The sequence below is a fragment of the Clavelina lepadiformis genome, chromosome 1, assembly GCF_947623445.1.
Source record: "Clavelina lepadiformis chromosome 1, kaClaLepa1.1, whole genome shotgun sequence".
Taxonomy (NCBI): domain Eukaryota; kingdom Metazoa; phylum Chordata; class Ascidiacea; order Aplousobranchia; family Clavelinidae; genus Clavelina; species Clavelina lepadiformis.
This window is the reverse complement of record NC_135240.1, coordinates 10,509,706-10,525,255: the sequence shown is the minus strand read 5'-3', so window position 1 is coordinate 10,525,255 and position 15,550 is coordinate 10,509,706. Positions and strand designations below refer to the sequence as shown.

The window sequence follows — 15,550 nt, the reverse complement described above, 5'->3', positions numbered from 1 at the left end:
CCGCCGGACAGGAGATAAAAATAAAGCTGATAGTTTCTTAACTTAGTTTTGTTTCAATCCTATAACGAAGATGTCACAACAAAGGAAAATTGGTTTAATTCGGTATAGGACAATATATTGTTCATAGAAAATCAAAACCTTTCACGTCCTATTTGGAGGGATACGTAATCACTTCGATGACAAAAATGGTCATGATATTTACAGGAAATCTTATGTCAGCCATCAATACATAGACCTTACATTATTTGCATTTCAGACAAAAGACCAACCGGGTTTGTTATTCTTTTTAGAACATCACCACACACCAGTGAGACAAGTAATTATTTATAATGAATGGTCAGCGATTTCCCTGAAAAGATGTGCGATTGTGCGTCTCTATCAATTCACGATGGCTTCTTTTCTCCTTACTGAGGCGCATACTTCCCAATCATTCCCATTATGCGTGTTCAAACTTGTTTATGAATAAACACCGGATGTTTAAATCAGTTTTAGTTAGAAAGGCACCTTATTATAAACAGCCGGTAGTACGAGTTTTGACAATGCAAATTTTTCACGTTTGTTAGACTAATAATATAACCATGCATATGATTTAATACACGGCGTGTGTGAAGGAAGAAAATGAAATATATTTAACCCAATTTTATCACGTAATATTTCACAAGCTCACTTCTTTTGTGCGATATCATTTATCATGGAAGCATTATTTTTTCGTCGGCAGGCATTGCATATAGCTGATAGTATTAAGTTGATTGGATTTATTTCAAATGTTTAAAAGTTGTTCCAAACATTGACCGATATAAGATATTAACGAAACTTGATTAACGACGATGATCAGGTTAACTTTGCCTAAAGCGTTAGACTGTATTTTTTGCCTGTTATTGCTGGGTGCGTTACTATAATCGGATTTACCTCCGAATTTATTTTTTTGTTGAACTGATGAGACCAAAGTGATCTTAATCGATTTTGAATCTGATAACCTTATAATGGTAAGCGTTATTGTCCCTGCACAAAACGTAAAATCATGAGAGGCGCGCTAATCGTGAAAAACCGTAAACTTTGTTTTGTTATTTTCTTGCCAGCAACTTTACAGTTGAGGATGGAGGCACCGGATATTATCAGGCAACCTATTAAATGATGATTACATAAAAAAGCACAAAAAGTTAGCTTTTTCGTAGAATAACGTACTTTCCAGAACAACGACATATGTCAGAGAAATACGTGAGGCAATAAAAACTTATCACGAAGCCTGCAGGTCACGAATTCTGGGCAAAAACCAGCTGCACAATAACCAATGGGAGATGGGTGTTAGCACTTATTGGTTTAGCAAGAATACTTTGGTATATAATGCGACTCCTGACAATTAAAACGTGTATCTATAACATGAATGCAGCCGTCTTCATTCTGTGTTGTTTTTAATCCGGTGCATCGTTAATATACCAGTTGGCTTTCTAACTATTCCTTTTTGAACCGTCTCACTGTCGGTAGTGTTTATAACCGGTTTCAAGTACAAAACTAAACATGAAAATTTACAATATGACATTTCTGGCAGCCATTTACAGCAGCTTATGTCATGTGACGGTTTTAATCTTAGGTGTGGCTGAACCTTCAAGTGTGCTATACCAGCTACAAATAAAAAACGAACATATAAATATATTACAATTTATTCAAGGAAATAATTTCAATACAAAACAAATTCAAAAGCTAAAATTAACAATAGTTGATACTTTTGATATAAATTACTAGAGCACTTTTGAAAGTTTGGCTTAATTTTTAGATTAAGACTAAACAAAAATCAAAGAATTGCCACAACGAAGTATAATTATGGTTTTCGAGTATTCTGACTTTAGAATTAGAGTAGATACCCAACAAACCTATATGAATGGAGCTACTAGTTGTTTTCACTAGTATGGTTTCAACTTATATACCAAACACCTGCGTATAATTCGAGAGATTAATTTATTAATTAACGGAACAGATTAATATATACAATGTAAGCGTAATATTTACTACCGGCCAATAAGTTTACTACATGTTTTTCAGTCTGTTTTCCGACAACGTCAGAAAAATCATGTTTGAGAAAGTGCAGAAACGAAAATCTTAATGGATCAGCACAAAATCATTTTCATTTATTGTTACATTTGCTTCCAACTAAAAAATGATGGATTAATACAAACGTATCACGGCACATATACAACTTTGCACGAAATCGCAAAATCTGCCAATAAAGCGCAAAGATAGCGTGAGGCAAGCTTTTAACATATTTTATTCTCATGATCTAACGAGTATGGAAGTGAATCGGTCAACCGGATATCTAGCTCCATGGAAAACGCAAAACATTGACTAGACCGTTGAATGACGTTTGAAACTTTTGGGATCTTACCGCATTGTGGACAATTAGTGGCAGAAAATGTATGTTTCTAGCATATAGAATGCAAATAAGATCGGCTCTGTCGTAAAAGTAGGTTACTGTACGCACGAATGATGTGACGTAGAATTGCATCAGTGAAGGAAAGTTGGGTCTTGCATCCAGTGATCTGTAAAATATTATACTGTAATCATTTCGTTTATACAACGAGGATTTGTTATCATATGTACGTTTTAACGTTACCTGTTGCTTATTTATGCAATACAAATGAATGTAATAGCAGCATGTAGGTTTTCCTTTCCTTGTCAAATTGCTTTATCCATATACCTGTTTATACCGAAGCCTAAAAGAAAAAATCATTAACGATATCCATCGTCCATCAAAGTCATCTACTGAAATGAATTCGTTAAGTTAAGGATTGTTAAGGATTGTTTTGGGTCTATATCTCTTCGACTTTTTGCGTCGTTCAAACACTTCCGTCATCTGAGAATGCTGCGTCAGTTCAGATATATCGTTAACGCTGCAACGTGCTGCAATGACGCAGGTCATTCCATTTGGCAATCGTGTTGGTCACTACGTAAAAGCTTTTTTTAGGCACAGTCCAGGCCATACGTCGTGTGTTCATTTTTGGTGGCACGATCTTATCACCATTCAAGTGTCAAACCGTCACTGAATTAATGAGTGATGAGTGATGACCTTTCTGGATATATAAAGAGCGAACATCAGACTCAGTTTTCAGTAAGGAATCCTATTCTTGATGAAAACAGGATTCCAGAAGCGTTTTTATTTTACAAGCTCATAATAAGATTTTTGGAATGCGAGAAAAATGTTGATTTGTGGATCTTCTGGTGCGCAAAATGTTGCCATGGCGGTCATACGTTTGATTTCCTTTATTTAGCGACGACTTTGTCAGTTGTCACATGACAAGTAGGTTTTGTTGAACTATTTTGGCGTAAGCTAAAAAGTAGACTATGCCATGGGTAACCTGTAGGTTGTAGGACATAATTTTTTAATTAGAAATCAATGGCAATTATATTAACGTTTATCATTCGTTCAAGTTTGACTGATTTTTACTTTGCAAACCGGTTACTTCTATTACCATCATCGATATTCTTCTCTTATTTCGACATAATTAATCATAACGTAAGAAAATGATAAGAACACGCCTTTCAGAATCCGTTTCAAAACTTCTTTTTCCGCCAAACGCCCAGTGACTATACGGTAACTATTTACTACGCGTTTATTTTTCAGAAATAAGGATGTATCGTTATCACTGCAGGGCGTGTCTCTAACAACCATGAACTAAGGTTTTCGCTGTCTTTCCAGTATTTTGTAAACTCCGTAGTCATTATAGGTCAAATGAGTCATCCGCAAGCGAGGGCAGAAATGAACAAGTAGGCACGCGAATAACATCTAACTTGGCTTTAATGAAACGTAATTACATTGCACACGCGGCGTTTCTAGACTTAAAAAGGCACATTTGAAATCGTTGGCATCCTTCAAAATTTTCAAGTGGAGTGGTTGAAATTAAATTATGTAGGCGTTGAAGTTGATTATGCGAAAACGATGGTATCTAGAAATGGCGTGTTGGACGAGGCAAAACTGTCTGCAAATAGGCAGTGGCTAGCTGCGTGTGACTTGCGTGGGAGCACTTGCCTTCACAGCGGGTTTTACTATTTTTGTCGGGGCCTATAAAAGCATATGCGATCGGCAGTAGTCAGCTCAGTTCCAGTGAAGCAAGGGCTCGTGGGGAGCCTTGAAACGAATTACTGGTTGCAAGATGTCTTGAGAAGGGACGAGTTGCGAAATGCTCATTTGGTAGCAATTACTTGTTAACTGCGGTACTATTGTGTTTCGATTTTAAAACATAGTTGTTTTTATTTTATCCAGCTAAGAAAAGTATTTATAAGCTAAAATAAAAACAGAACTGGAAAATGAAGATCATTTGTATTGCCGTCCTTGCAGTTTTGTTATGTAACGATTCCACAGCAATGCCCACAACAGGTAAGATTTATTGATTACACTGTTATTATTTTCATATACGATTAACACGTATAGATTAGTGGTTTGTGCTGAGATGTTGGACATGAATTGCTTTATCAGCTGCATTAACTGATGATAAGGCGATTTATGAATTTGTCGCGCAACCAGAATCAAAAGTTTACCAAACAAAATCATCCGCTTTCGAAGTCTTGATACAGTACTTCGTTCTTTTAGAATTTTGTAATGAGCTTATGGCACGCCTAGAATGTTAAATAACAAGTCTGACCGGTTTTTTTTATTAATACAAAAATAAATTTTAACAAATCTTGATCACACTTCATAACATAAAGAATTTATCATCAGCTTTAAAGGGATTTTTCTGAATAATTTCATATTACTTAAAATACAAAAATTCAGAGAAAAAATAAAAATAAACTTAAAGTCGGATACAAATTGGATGTTACAACTTCCTATATAACGAGGGTAATATTTTACGCGTAAACGACAGGATATGTATTAAGGCCGACATATCCTTAATTACGTCGTCGCAGGCCAAAAACCTGACAGGTTGTCGGGCGGGGCATTGTCCTCTGTCAAAAATTTTGGGCTTCGCGGTGCATGGCACAGGATAAGCGCCACTCCATCAAACAATCTGTAGCCTGGCACGAAATGGTGTAACTTCTTAAGCGACAACAGTACAGATTTTATCTTGGGGTCAGGATTACAAACACTGTAGCAGTGCAAGGAACATGAGAGTATTTTTAGCATCGGAATTGGTTAATTTATGGTAAATAATTTAACTTGTTTATTGGGGAAAGTTGTTTTTTGCTTCGTTGAAAACCTTTTTATCAAAGTTATTATTATAATCCTCTTAGAGTGCCTGGGTGGTAGTCACGGTTTCTTTGAAAACGAAAACTTTCGCAAATTAGGTCATTTCAAACTTAAAACTGTTTTTCGTCCGCAAGAGAAAATCGTGTAAAAATTTTAATTTTTTGCGGTCACAGTTCCTTGACATCCATTGACGTAAATACGGTTTTCAAGATCAAAGCATCAAAGATGTACGCAGTTAAACACGCAGAAAATTGCTACTTTTGCACTATTTATACAATTTTGTTTTGCAAGTTGTTCAAATAGTTGAGCTGCTTATAATTATTAATCAAAATGTTGTTGTTTTTCTCCAGGCTTGTGTCCTATGGTTCGTGGTCGTCTAAGAGTAGAATGTGGTTGGTCGGGAATATCGCCCGCAAAATGTAGAAGCTTGGGTTGTTGCTGGGACGATAGGGTACCCGACTTCCCATCATGTTATAAAAGTGACGAAAGGGTCTCCAAGAAAGGTAATTCGTGTTTAGTGAAATTAATATTCAAGTCTTATATAATAAGCAGTTTCATATATACACGCGTGCGACACCTCGATTTCAGCACATTACAATCAAGCTCATACTTGAAACTTTTCGATAAGTTCAGTTAGGCCACCAAACTGAAATAGCCACATATCGCTGTACTCATGTCTACATAAACTGCGACACAGGGCCCTGTTTTGCGAACTCAAGGCACTCATTTTTGAGGGCATCTCAGGTCGTAATCGAGTCATTATAAAAAGCAACTCTCAATTAATCGCTTTGTTGATGCAAGGATTTTATCTGATGTAGCAGCCGCCGTCTTTAACTGATCTTCAATTGCCTCCAGCATCTGACAGACCGCGACACATCGTGATATACGTGACCAAGATAAAGTTCTTTCTATATTTTTCTTTCCTCGCTTTTTATACTTTTACCAAGAGCAGTACCGATTAAATTTTTCACATTCATCAGAAACCGAGCTTTTAATTGCTGACGCATTGCAAACGTTGAACTAAATTCTAAAAGCAACTATAGTTTTAGAGGAACCGAACAGAAACGTCGCGTGACTGATTTGCAAAGAATTTCCTAAATTAACAAAGCGTGATCACAAAATGAACACAGAAGTCAAACCTTTGACAAAAATACATTTAATTTAGGCATGATATTGGCGTAAACGTGTTTGTGGTGGCGTAAATACAGTGTGAATAAACAGAACTGTACAAGGTCCCTTGCAGTAATATTACTACTTCTTTAGGTAACGTTGGCAGACTCAGTCGCATACAAGCTGTTTTCCAACCGGTTTCCCTCATCAATGCCGGAGAGAAGTCAACCGTGAGGTCGTGCAATGCCGAGCCGCGCGACCGCGTCGACTGCGGTTGGACATCCATTTCACGGAAACACTGTGAGGCTCGCGGTTGCTGCTACGAGCGATCCAAAACCGGTCCATGGTGCTTCCAACCGGATTCACTCCTTATCGGACCAAAAGTTCGCAGCGTGCTTGAGTGTGCTTGGGAATGCACAAGAACGAGTTGGCGCAAGATAGCCGATGGTTACTCTAGGTGCGGCACCAACTCGGCTTGCTGGATGCTTGTTATGGGACAAAGTTCCGGGACTTGCATGGCAGCTTGCAAAAGAAACGAAGGTGAGATGGTTTGCCAAATTAAATTATTCAGACTTTATAAGACCTTACGGCAGATAATGTGCTGTAAAGCACAATGCGGTATGCGTAGCTGATTTTGATATTGTCTTATAGATATGGAGTCTTTCATCAGTAACATTACTGCATGTCTTGGGTTGGGAAATCAAGACGCCCAAAACACTTATCAAGAATGCGACACTGATCTTCCTTGCTGGATAGATTTACACGGTGAAGAAGCACTAAGATGTTTTAAGCGTAACAAAGTTGGAGCAAAGCGCTATGAAGTCGGTAAGAATCTGAAACAAAATGAATATAGCTTATTTCATTTTCTGTCGTGTCTACAATATCCAGGTCTTTTTATTTTCGTGTTAATCATTTCCTTTTTTTCAGAAATCCCTGAGGAAAAAGAAGAATACATTTACGAAGAAGAAGAGGAAGAAGAAGAAGATAGGGAAGTGCCACCAAAGTACTACATTTCGTATCTTCCGCCCGATGAAGAGAGTTCGCCTAGGAATGTTCCTAGGGAGGAAGGTCACACTCCTCTTGGTTCAAGACCACAATTTCTCGAAGGTATCCGAAGAACCAGCTATTTTGTGGAGACATCAAATCCTTTCCCAGTGATTGATGAAACTGAACGAATTAGCGAAGTATTACCTCCGGAAGAAGAAGAGCCATCTCACCCGGAAGAGGAAGAACAATCTATTGAGGGCTGATCAGGTTGCAGAAAAATGATGATGAATCTGAAAAACGCTTCCTGGAGAAAATCCTAAATAGCTAGCATGTTCTCAGCAGTGAGAAGGCATGAAGAAGACAAAAGACTACGAGCCACCTCCGTGGATGATTTGTTGCATTTTCTTTTGTTATTAATTTAATCCAGAAATGAGTTTACTTAACGCTCTACGTCAAATGAAACCAATGATTTTGAAACTGCAAAAATGCGGAAATTGCGTTGTACGTTGCAAATGAATTGCTTGATGCGAATTTTGCTACAATAAAAGTGATGGTGTAATACCGGCAACATATTTTAATCTAGGCCTTGTTTAATCCTTCGTCGGCATTAGCAATTTTTTTTCTGAAACGGAAGTAATCGTTCCAAAAAACAGCTTTAAACAACCCAAACACAGTGAGCATACAAAAACATTCACTTTTATCTGTATAAACACACCGAATAATAATAAATCATGTTCGTAATCCGGCAAGCAGCAGGTGCTTCTTATGCAGGTAAAACATTTTTCCCGTCTCTTAAAATTCAGGAAACGTTGGATGATCGCCACAAAGGAGAAATCCTCTAATTTCTTAACTACCACTCTTAAACAATGAGTCTACTCACAAGGACAAGCGTGTTAGAATGTGGTATTGCTATCACAGTGGTTACGGCGATCACGATCCGTTGTCATCAATTTTGATACACTCAATCCGATTTTCTCAAACAAAACCTCTTTTTCTGTGTTTTTTGTTGTTGTGCTAATGAGAAACGCTTCTTTTCAAAACGACTTACAAAATCAAAATTCAATGATGATTTCTAATAGTCCGAAATCTTCCTGTGCAAGCTGCTGAAGATGGGTAAACAACACGAAGGCTCTTGACTGTAGACAAAGGTCAAAAGAACATGTAACATCTACATAAATTTGCCGTGTGAGACAAAAGAAATATGCAAATAAACATTTCAAATGTTACAAAATTGATAAGTTTCGTTTGGTGTGATAGGTCAGTGTTTCCCAAAATGTATATTCCGTGAAATTTGCTTGTCACTTTAAAGTAAACTTCTTATTTGTCATTGCGAGGTAAAATTCGCTGGTTGATCAAAACTAAAATACGGTATGTTTACTATAATTTCTGAGCTATAGTTAAAAGCTGTATGATGATAAACTAACATGCGACAGTAAAGAAAGTGTATTTATTGATTAAATTTTAGAACTTGCACATTTTACCTTTACCAACCTTCATGAACATATTATGCATGAATTTATTCTTTGTAATATTTCCAAGGATCATATACTATCACTAATCATCTCACAAAAGAATGACGAGATCATTAAAGTGTATTTAAGACGAGTATGATGCGTGACGTGGCTTGAGCAAAAAAAAGTTTAAAAAATACTTTGACAGATCAATTTAGTTTTTCTTATTCTTGTTTTATCGTGTTTTCGTAATCACTTTGGAGTTTTAGTACAAAAGTTTGTTTACAGATCTAAGCAAAGCTCTATTCAGTTTTGTCGGGAGCTACGTAACTGGAACTTTTAGTGAATCGGGAAAAGTTGCTGACAAATGACCGCGAAGCCAGATATCCCATTCTCCTACTTTGCTCAGTGTACCAACATGTGGTTAACGCATCCAAATATAATATAGTCAAAATTTGTCGCTATAGGAAACACAAGAGCTGTAAAAATTTACTTAATTTGTAAATTACAACTTTTAAAGCAAAACAAGAATACACAAACTATTTAATGCATGTCTAGGCATTTGTGAAGGAAATATTACGAAACCGAAAATTTTGTATTTACAAAATAAAGTTAGAATAAGATATAGGCCTACTTTGACAAATTGGGGTCCCCAAAGTGTGAAATGTGTGTAAACTTTTGACAAAACAGGATGCGTTACAATTTAAAATTCCAAAGTTTAAAAAGCAGGTTTGGTATATGTGCTAAAGAAGAAAAATCTACGTTCTGCACTCATTATCGACTGACAATGACAATTCTTTTATCTGCTTTGATTCAATGTCAAAACTGAAAAGTATTATGCCACATTTCTAACAGTGTGGCTTTGTAAAGCTGAATATGGATAAAAATCACGTATACATTATACGCTAAACATATCAGTGCAAAATGCAAAAAGGAAATTTACATACCACGCAACATTAGTTTGATGCTGTTAAAAAGTTAACTTTTCACAAACATATCGGATCATTTTAAGTTATGGTGTTGATAAAACCATTCAAGCTCTCTTATTCAAAGGAGCAACATCATTTGCAAACTATGTTTTACCCGTAAAATACTTATATTTCAAATATATTTAGGTTATAAATGTCTAGCTGTTTATGGTTGAACACAGCATATACTTCCTGAAATGTTATAGGTTAGAGCAGTGGTTCCCAAACTATGGTACGCGTACCACTAGTGGTACACAAAGGTCTTCCAGGTGGTACGCGAGCAACTTCTCAAGCTTACATCAAACGATCGCAAATGATCTTTTATTGTCGTCGGCATTATTTTAATTCACATAAATTAGGTAGAGCGTGAAATTTCATGCTATATTCCCTACTGAATACTAATTCCTTAGGGTATTGACGCATTGGATTGTAAAACAGGGTTTCTTTGTGACGAAATAGAACGTCATTAATTACTACGTAATAAATCCTTGAAGTCAGTTTTTATAGTCCTACAATGTAGGTGGTACGAGAACGCTGCATAAACCAAAAAAATGGTACGTGAGTAGATAAAGTTTGGGAACCACTGGGTTAGAGGAAAAACGTTTGCTTGTTCCATTGCTTGGCCCTGCTACATACGGTTGCAATAAAATCAACGTCAGAATTAATCAAAATGTGGTGTACTGTAGAAATAATACCAAGTACTGTAGAAATAATACCAAATCTAGATTAAACCCGCTTTGACATATGATACAGAAATAAATGCTTTAATTCTGCTTTGGCTCTTTTCCTTCCTTGGTCTTCTTACGATATCGCATAAAACTGATGTTTTGTCGCATCACACTTTCTTGTGTTTTAGATTTTATTATGTCTCCTTGGCTGAACAATCAACAATGAACATATATCTATGGTCTGAAAGTTAACAAAGCAAATGCTGGTATTCTTATTCAAAATACTATGCAATCAAACATAGCGCGCTATGGTACTGTCAAGTTACAAAAAAGCACGACAAGAATCATTTGACATATATACCATAACTTTTTGCTTGGTAAGCGACAACTACACATTTGAACGGTTTCGGGCTCGCATGGTCACACTACGAGCGACGTTTGTCACGGCAGTAGTGACTGTACAGTCACAACGCAAAAACATTCGCACAAGTGCTGATTTAAGTCCAGGCATGTACTTTATCATGAAAACTGGTCCAACAAAGCAATACACGAAGACTATGGCCGAAGAAATTGTAACAAGCAGGTCGCTAACATAGGTTCGACTGGTCACGACGGAATCAATTAAGAAACACAACATCATAGGAGCAGTTGATAAAACGTAGAGCGTTGACAAGACAATTAAAAGCTTCATACTAGGGTGTAGCGGTGGCTTGTAAGGCTAAATAAAAACGAAAATATACTTATAAAGCATATATTTGCACAATACATTACTATATCGCTATTATCATTGCTATAAAATCGCCGTAAATCAATTTGCCCTTATCTACACTGCAATATGACAATGTTATCGAAAATAGATTAAAATTATACCTTTTGAGAAACAGTTGACTGCGTTCTAGGCAATGTTGTGATTTCGTCATTGTTTTCAGCATCTGACAAATGGTTTCGTGCATTTGTGGCGGCTTGGCTCGCTTTTGTAAAATCCTTACGTCTTTCGTAGAAATGTGTTTTCCAGAACAATTGGAGTTTTTAAACTTTCAGTCCCGCCACATCATTCTTATGAAAGAGTTTTCCAGCTAGTAAATGGAGTTTAAAACTTGCCTTTTCAGAACACTGCAAACTACCGTTGGTATATTTGAAAACTTGCTACGAATAACTTCGTGTGAAAGCTCCTTATTTAGTACGTTACCAGGTCGCTTCCAAGTAACTGTTTCCAACTTAACCAAATTTAATTTGCATTGCAAACACACCGATTTTCACGTTCACACGCTTTGAAATGTTCATGCCTTTTTTGTCATATATTTCCGCCACATCGCAGCACGTTTTATAAGCTTGAACTTTTGTGTGAGACTCCCCCAGAGCCTCAGAACCTCAGTCACAGACGCGAAGTTATAGACATATGTAATACCGTACTACTGTAGTTGTGGTGATTGAATCAGTAGACATCGTGTAAACAGTCACATGACTTGTGTTCTCGGTTATTTGTAATATTGAGAAAGTGTACAGCACCTACAATAAAAGCCTTTTCTGGCAAACGGTATTTGTTATAATATAATACGAACGTTCGGCTATCAGAAAGGTTAGAGAATTCTAACCGCACGCAACAATAGAGTCAGATACTAATGTAGTAGGTTAACTAAGTCAATAACGTAACGTAAGCTAAGACCGATAAACTCTGCATCTGTATCTGCATCTGTCGGCATCAACCTCTACATCCTAAAACGACCCCAACCTCTACACATTGAAGTACTTTTATTATACAGCTATATAGGTTAAGAACGCAGCTTAATAGCGGATGTACTGTACAGCACCAACAGTCCAACACACATGGTTATACACACGGATTTTGTCAAACTCTATATACCTTTTTCAAGAGGTGGTTTGGACGGCGAAGTTGGCTTGATGGCTTTTCTGTAATATTTCCTTGAGGCAAATATTAACATTAACACTATGGCAATTAATTGAGCAGCCCAGATAGCTACCGCTAAAAGCAGATGACCTTTTCGCATTGGTGCCCAAATATTGGAACACTTCAACGGCTCGTTTTCTGTAAAATTCGAATAAAATGTTAATCGATTGCAAAAATTTTTTTGTTTCCTGCTGTTTTACTTTAAACTGCATTTCGTTATGTTTCTTAAACTTGCATACAGATTTAATTGAAACCCGAGCTATTTGTCTGGTTGGAAAAACTTCAACATTTTAATTTAAATACGTTTACCTGTCGAACAAAAATGCTTCTTGTTATAATATGCAGGCAAGCAGGTACAATAATCCCGGCAATTCCATCCAAAAATAAGCAGGGTGTAGATAAGTGGGATGATCCAGGACAAAGAAATTATTAAAATTGCTTCTCCTTTTCCGCGCTGAAAATCAAAACGAAATTAAGAAAAAAAAACTGACCCTTGCAAAATCGGTTTATTTCTGTTTATTTTCAAGGGTATTGCATCACATACCAACAGTTTCCTCGTCACTTTCTCAGGGTCAGACGAAACGGAAGAAGAACGAATTCTAATCTGCAACGTGACGCTGGTCACGCCACCTCTGCCAACGATGTAAGCCGTTTTGGTAATTCCTCTTATGAGACACACAACGTTTGCGTTCATGATCAGGAAAAGCCCAACCATAAGCGTTTTTCTAAATCCCCACCAGTCCATAATTCGAACATGGATAATGTCGCTATTGTTGTACCTGATGACAAATTGTTCTTAACGTCACTAATATGATATGTGTCACAGGTTAAAGCAATCAAAACCAGGTTACAACCGATGATGATTAGTTTAAATCATTACACGAATTTGATCTGATTACGTATAAAGTATACAGACATAATATTCCTCGTGTCAGATATGTCCTTATAGGTTCTTAGCCATCGATCTGTTTGAGACTTCCTGAATACTATTTACTATCACAGTATATGCGGAAATGCCATGCCATGCACCTTACTGAATCACCAAATATCATTCACTTTATTATAAGTCTATATTGGTTACTTGTGCGGGTTGTAAGAAATAGGTGGATTAACCGGAGCGGGAGGTTTCTCAAAAGCAAAGAGGAACTCGAGAAGAGTGTAAAACATCAAAACCCCGAGCGCTATATTGGCCGATATCATGCTTGTAACATAGGAGTATACATAATTTTGTCTCAGCTTTTTTCGGCTCATGTAAATTGCTGCCAGAATTAAAAAGTTCCAAACGATCTGTAAAACAAATTTATTAAACCTTGATCACCTAAAAATATGATAATAAAAATGTGTTAATATTGCTGATAGTAAATAAAATACAAGTAGAATTAACCCTAAACCATTAGTTAATTCGTTTTAGCAACAAATGAGTAACATTAAATATGTGCAAAAATCACAACACACAAGAAAAAGAATAAGTCAATAAAACTAAAACTGCACATGACCGTCAAACCAAGTTAGGTATCTTTTAGTATTTTAAGTCAATCGAGTCATTTGCTTTAATATTCTAACGAAATCGAGTTAATTGATATCTTTAACTATAAGTTCAATGAAGTCATACAAAAGCAAAAATAACCTACAGTTTCTGTCAACAAGAAACATTTCTTGTTTTTGCATATATGTAAAATTATAATTTGCTTCATTTATTCATATACACCTTACTTGTTTAAGGATAACAATAATCTATAAGCTTATTTTAGTTTAAGCTAAGTTATATGCAGTTGTTTTTCGTATATGTTTGTTGATTCAAGTCAAGTGTTTTTATGTATAATGTTTTCGAAAAGGACTCACGTTAAGCCAAGTTTTGAAATAATGAGTTTAACTCCAGTCATTATTAGACTCTGTCTTGTATAATTGTGGATCTGCACAGTACTTATACGCAGTGGCGTATTCAGGATTGCGTTGAGAGGAGGCATAAGTGAAACCAATGGTATTGAATGAAAATGGCAAAAACAACGCACTACGCCGTGCAGGCATTCTTCGAAACAAGTCTGAAGTAAAGCAAGCCATCGCTAATTGATCGCTCGCTTCGCCATTGCTCATTGATCTTACAATCAGATAGGTCCCGATAGACCTCCAAAGACAGCTTGATGAGATTTTCGCAGAATTTGGTATTCAAGGTCCATCCCAGCTGGGATTTGAAAAACACGGAATCAAAGATGGAAAAAGGATGTACAAAACTACGGATGAACGACTGCCATCTCCCATCGTATGTGTACATGGGTAAGATGCATTGCGCTGTGAGTTACGATGGTCAAATTCAAACCGGCTCCTTGTGTACAGAACCGGGGTATCAGTACAAGGAGTGTCCCAACCGGTATATGTTCAGAACTGTTGTGTCCACTTCGACCTGTCCTTTTGTTTACTTTTTTATTTTATTTAATTGAGCGTGTCTTTACTTTGTTGAGCGCGCTTGATAAACAAAAATACCAAATTGAAAGCTGCTGCTGATATTCCAGCTTCTAAATGTGGAAAGCGCAAAAAATTTAAGTTTTTATGTCTCCAAAAAAACGATTTAAAATGCCTCGAAAAAAAATATATTCCCATATTTATACGTACAATAGTTGCTAACTTGTGGTGTACATTTTTGAAGCGCCGTGTACAGCGATTTTTTTTTTCAATGACCAAAACCTTAAACAAAGATTTTGAAACACCGTATACCCGTCCATTTCATATTTTTCTATAGGTTATAGTTGATAAAGAGTCGCAAATGAGGAAATGCGATAAACCAAAAATAATGAAAACGTAAAAGGGCCCATGGCCCAAAAGAGTCGGGTTCGTGAAGGAGGGCACAATGGTTTCCCTCCCCCCTAAATACGCTTGTGCTTACACGTATTACATAACTTTTTTATTGGTCTAAAATGGCTATTAGAATTAACGGCAGAAAGCGAACAGAGGTAACTTACCTCGATAGCAATGATGCCGGCAAAGACTGCAAGGTCGACTCTGTAAAACGGTTCGCATGAGATTATGGAGACTGCATTCCTCGAAGTCGTGTTCAGATCAAAAAGCAATTGCGGAAAACTTGTGGTGAAATCCATTGCGGAAGTGGCATGCAGTGCATATATAAAATATTTTCTGCTCTTTCGTGTTTCTTTCTAATTAATTCAAAGCTGCAAAGATCATTTTGAAGTAAAATCAAGCTTAAAAACAATTATGCTAACAGTAATTCAAATTTATTGTGGAGTAAACACCAACACCTTTCTGGCAAAACCGCACGCTGCTTA

The 15,550-nt window shown here is 36.6% G+C and overlaps 2 protein-coding genes across 2 annotated transcripts; one reads left to right on the top strand and one right to left on the bottom strand.

Annotated features, from left to right (window-relative positions):
- The first annotated feature begins 4,216 nt into the window (after nucleotides 1–4,216).
- LOC143469179 (uncharacterized) lies at nucleotides 4,217–7,848 on the top strand. The gene is made up of 5 exons (XM_076966778.1): nucleotides 4,217–4,369; nucleotides 5,530–5,682; nucleotides 6,443–6,829; nucleotides 6,941–7,114; nucleotides 7,217–7,848. The coding sequence occupies exons 1-5, from the start codon at nucleotides 4,300–4,302 to the stop codon at nucleotides 7,537–7,539; spliced, it is 1,107 nt and encodes a 368-aa protein (XP_076822893.1). The 5' UTR covers nucleotides 4,217–4,299; the 3' UTR covers nucleotides 7,540–7,848.
- A 2,694-nt stretch (nucleotides 7,849–10,542) lies between these two features.
- LOC143466250 (uncharacterized) lies at nucleotides 10,543–15,436 on the bottom strand. Its single transcript, XM_076964907.1, has 7 exons — nucleotides 15,230–15,436; nucleotides 13,354–13,559; nucleotides 12,817–13,051; nucleotides 12,582–12,726; nucleotides 12,228–12,410; nucleotides 11,234–11,295; nucleotides 10,543–11,081 (listed from the first exon to the last, which is right to left on the bottom strand). Exons 1-7 carry the CDS (start codon nucleotides 15,362–15,364, stop codon nucleotides 10,752–10,754), a joined length of 1,296 nt encoding a protein of 431 aa, XP_076821022.1. The 5' UTR covers nucleotides 15,365–15,436; the 3' UTR covers nucleotides 10,543–10,751.
- Nucleotides 15,437–15,550: the final 114 nt, after the last annotated feature.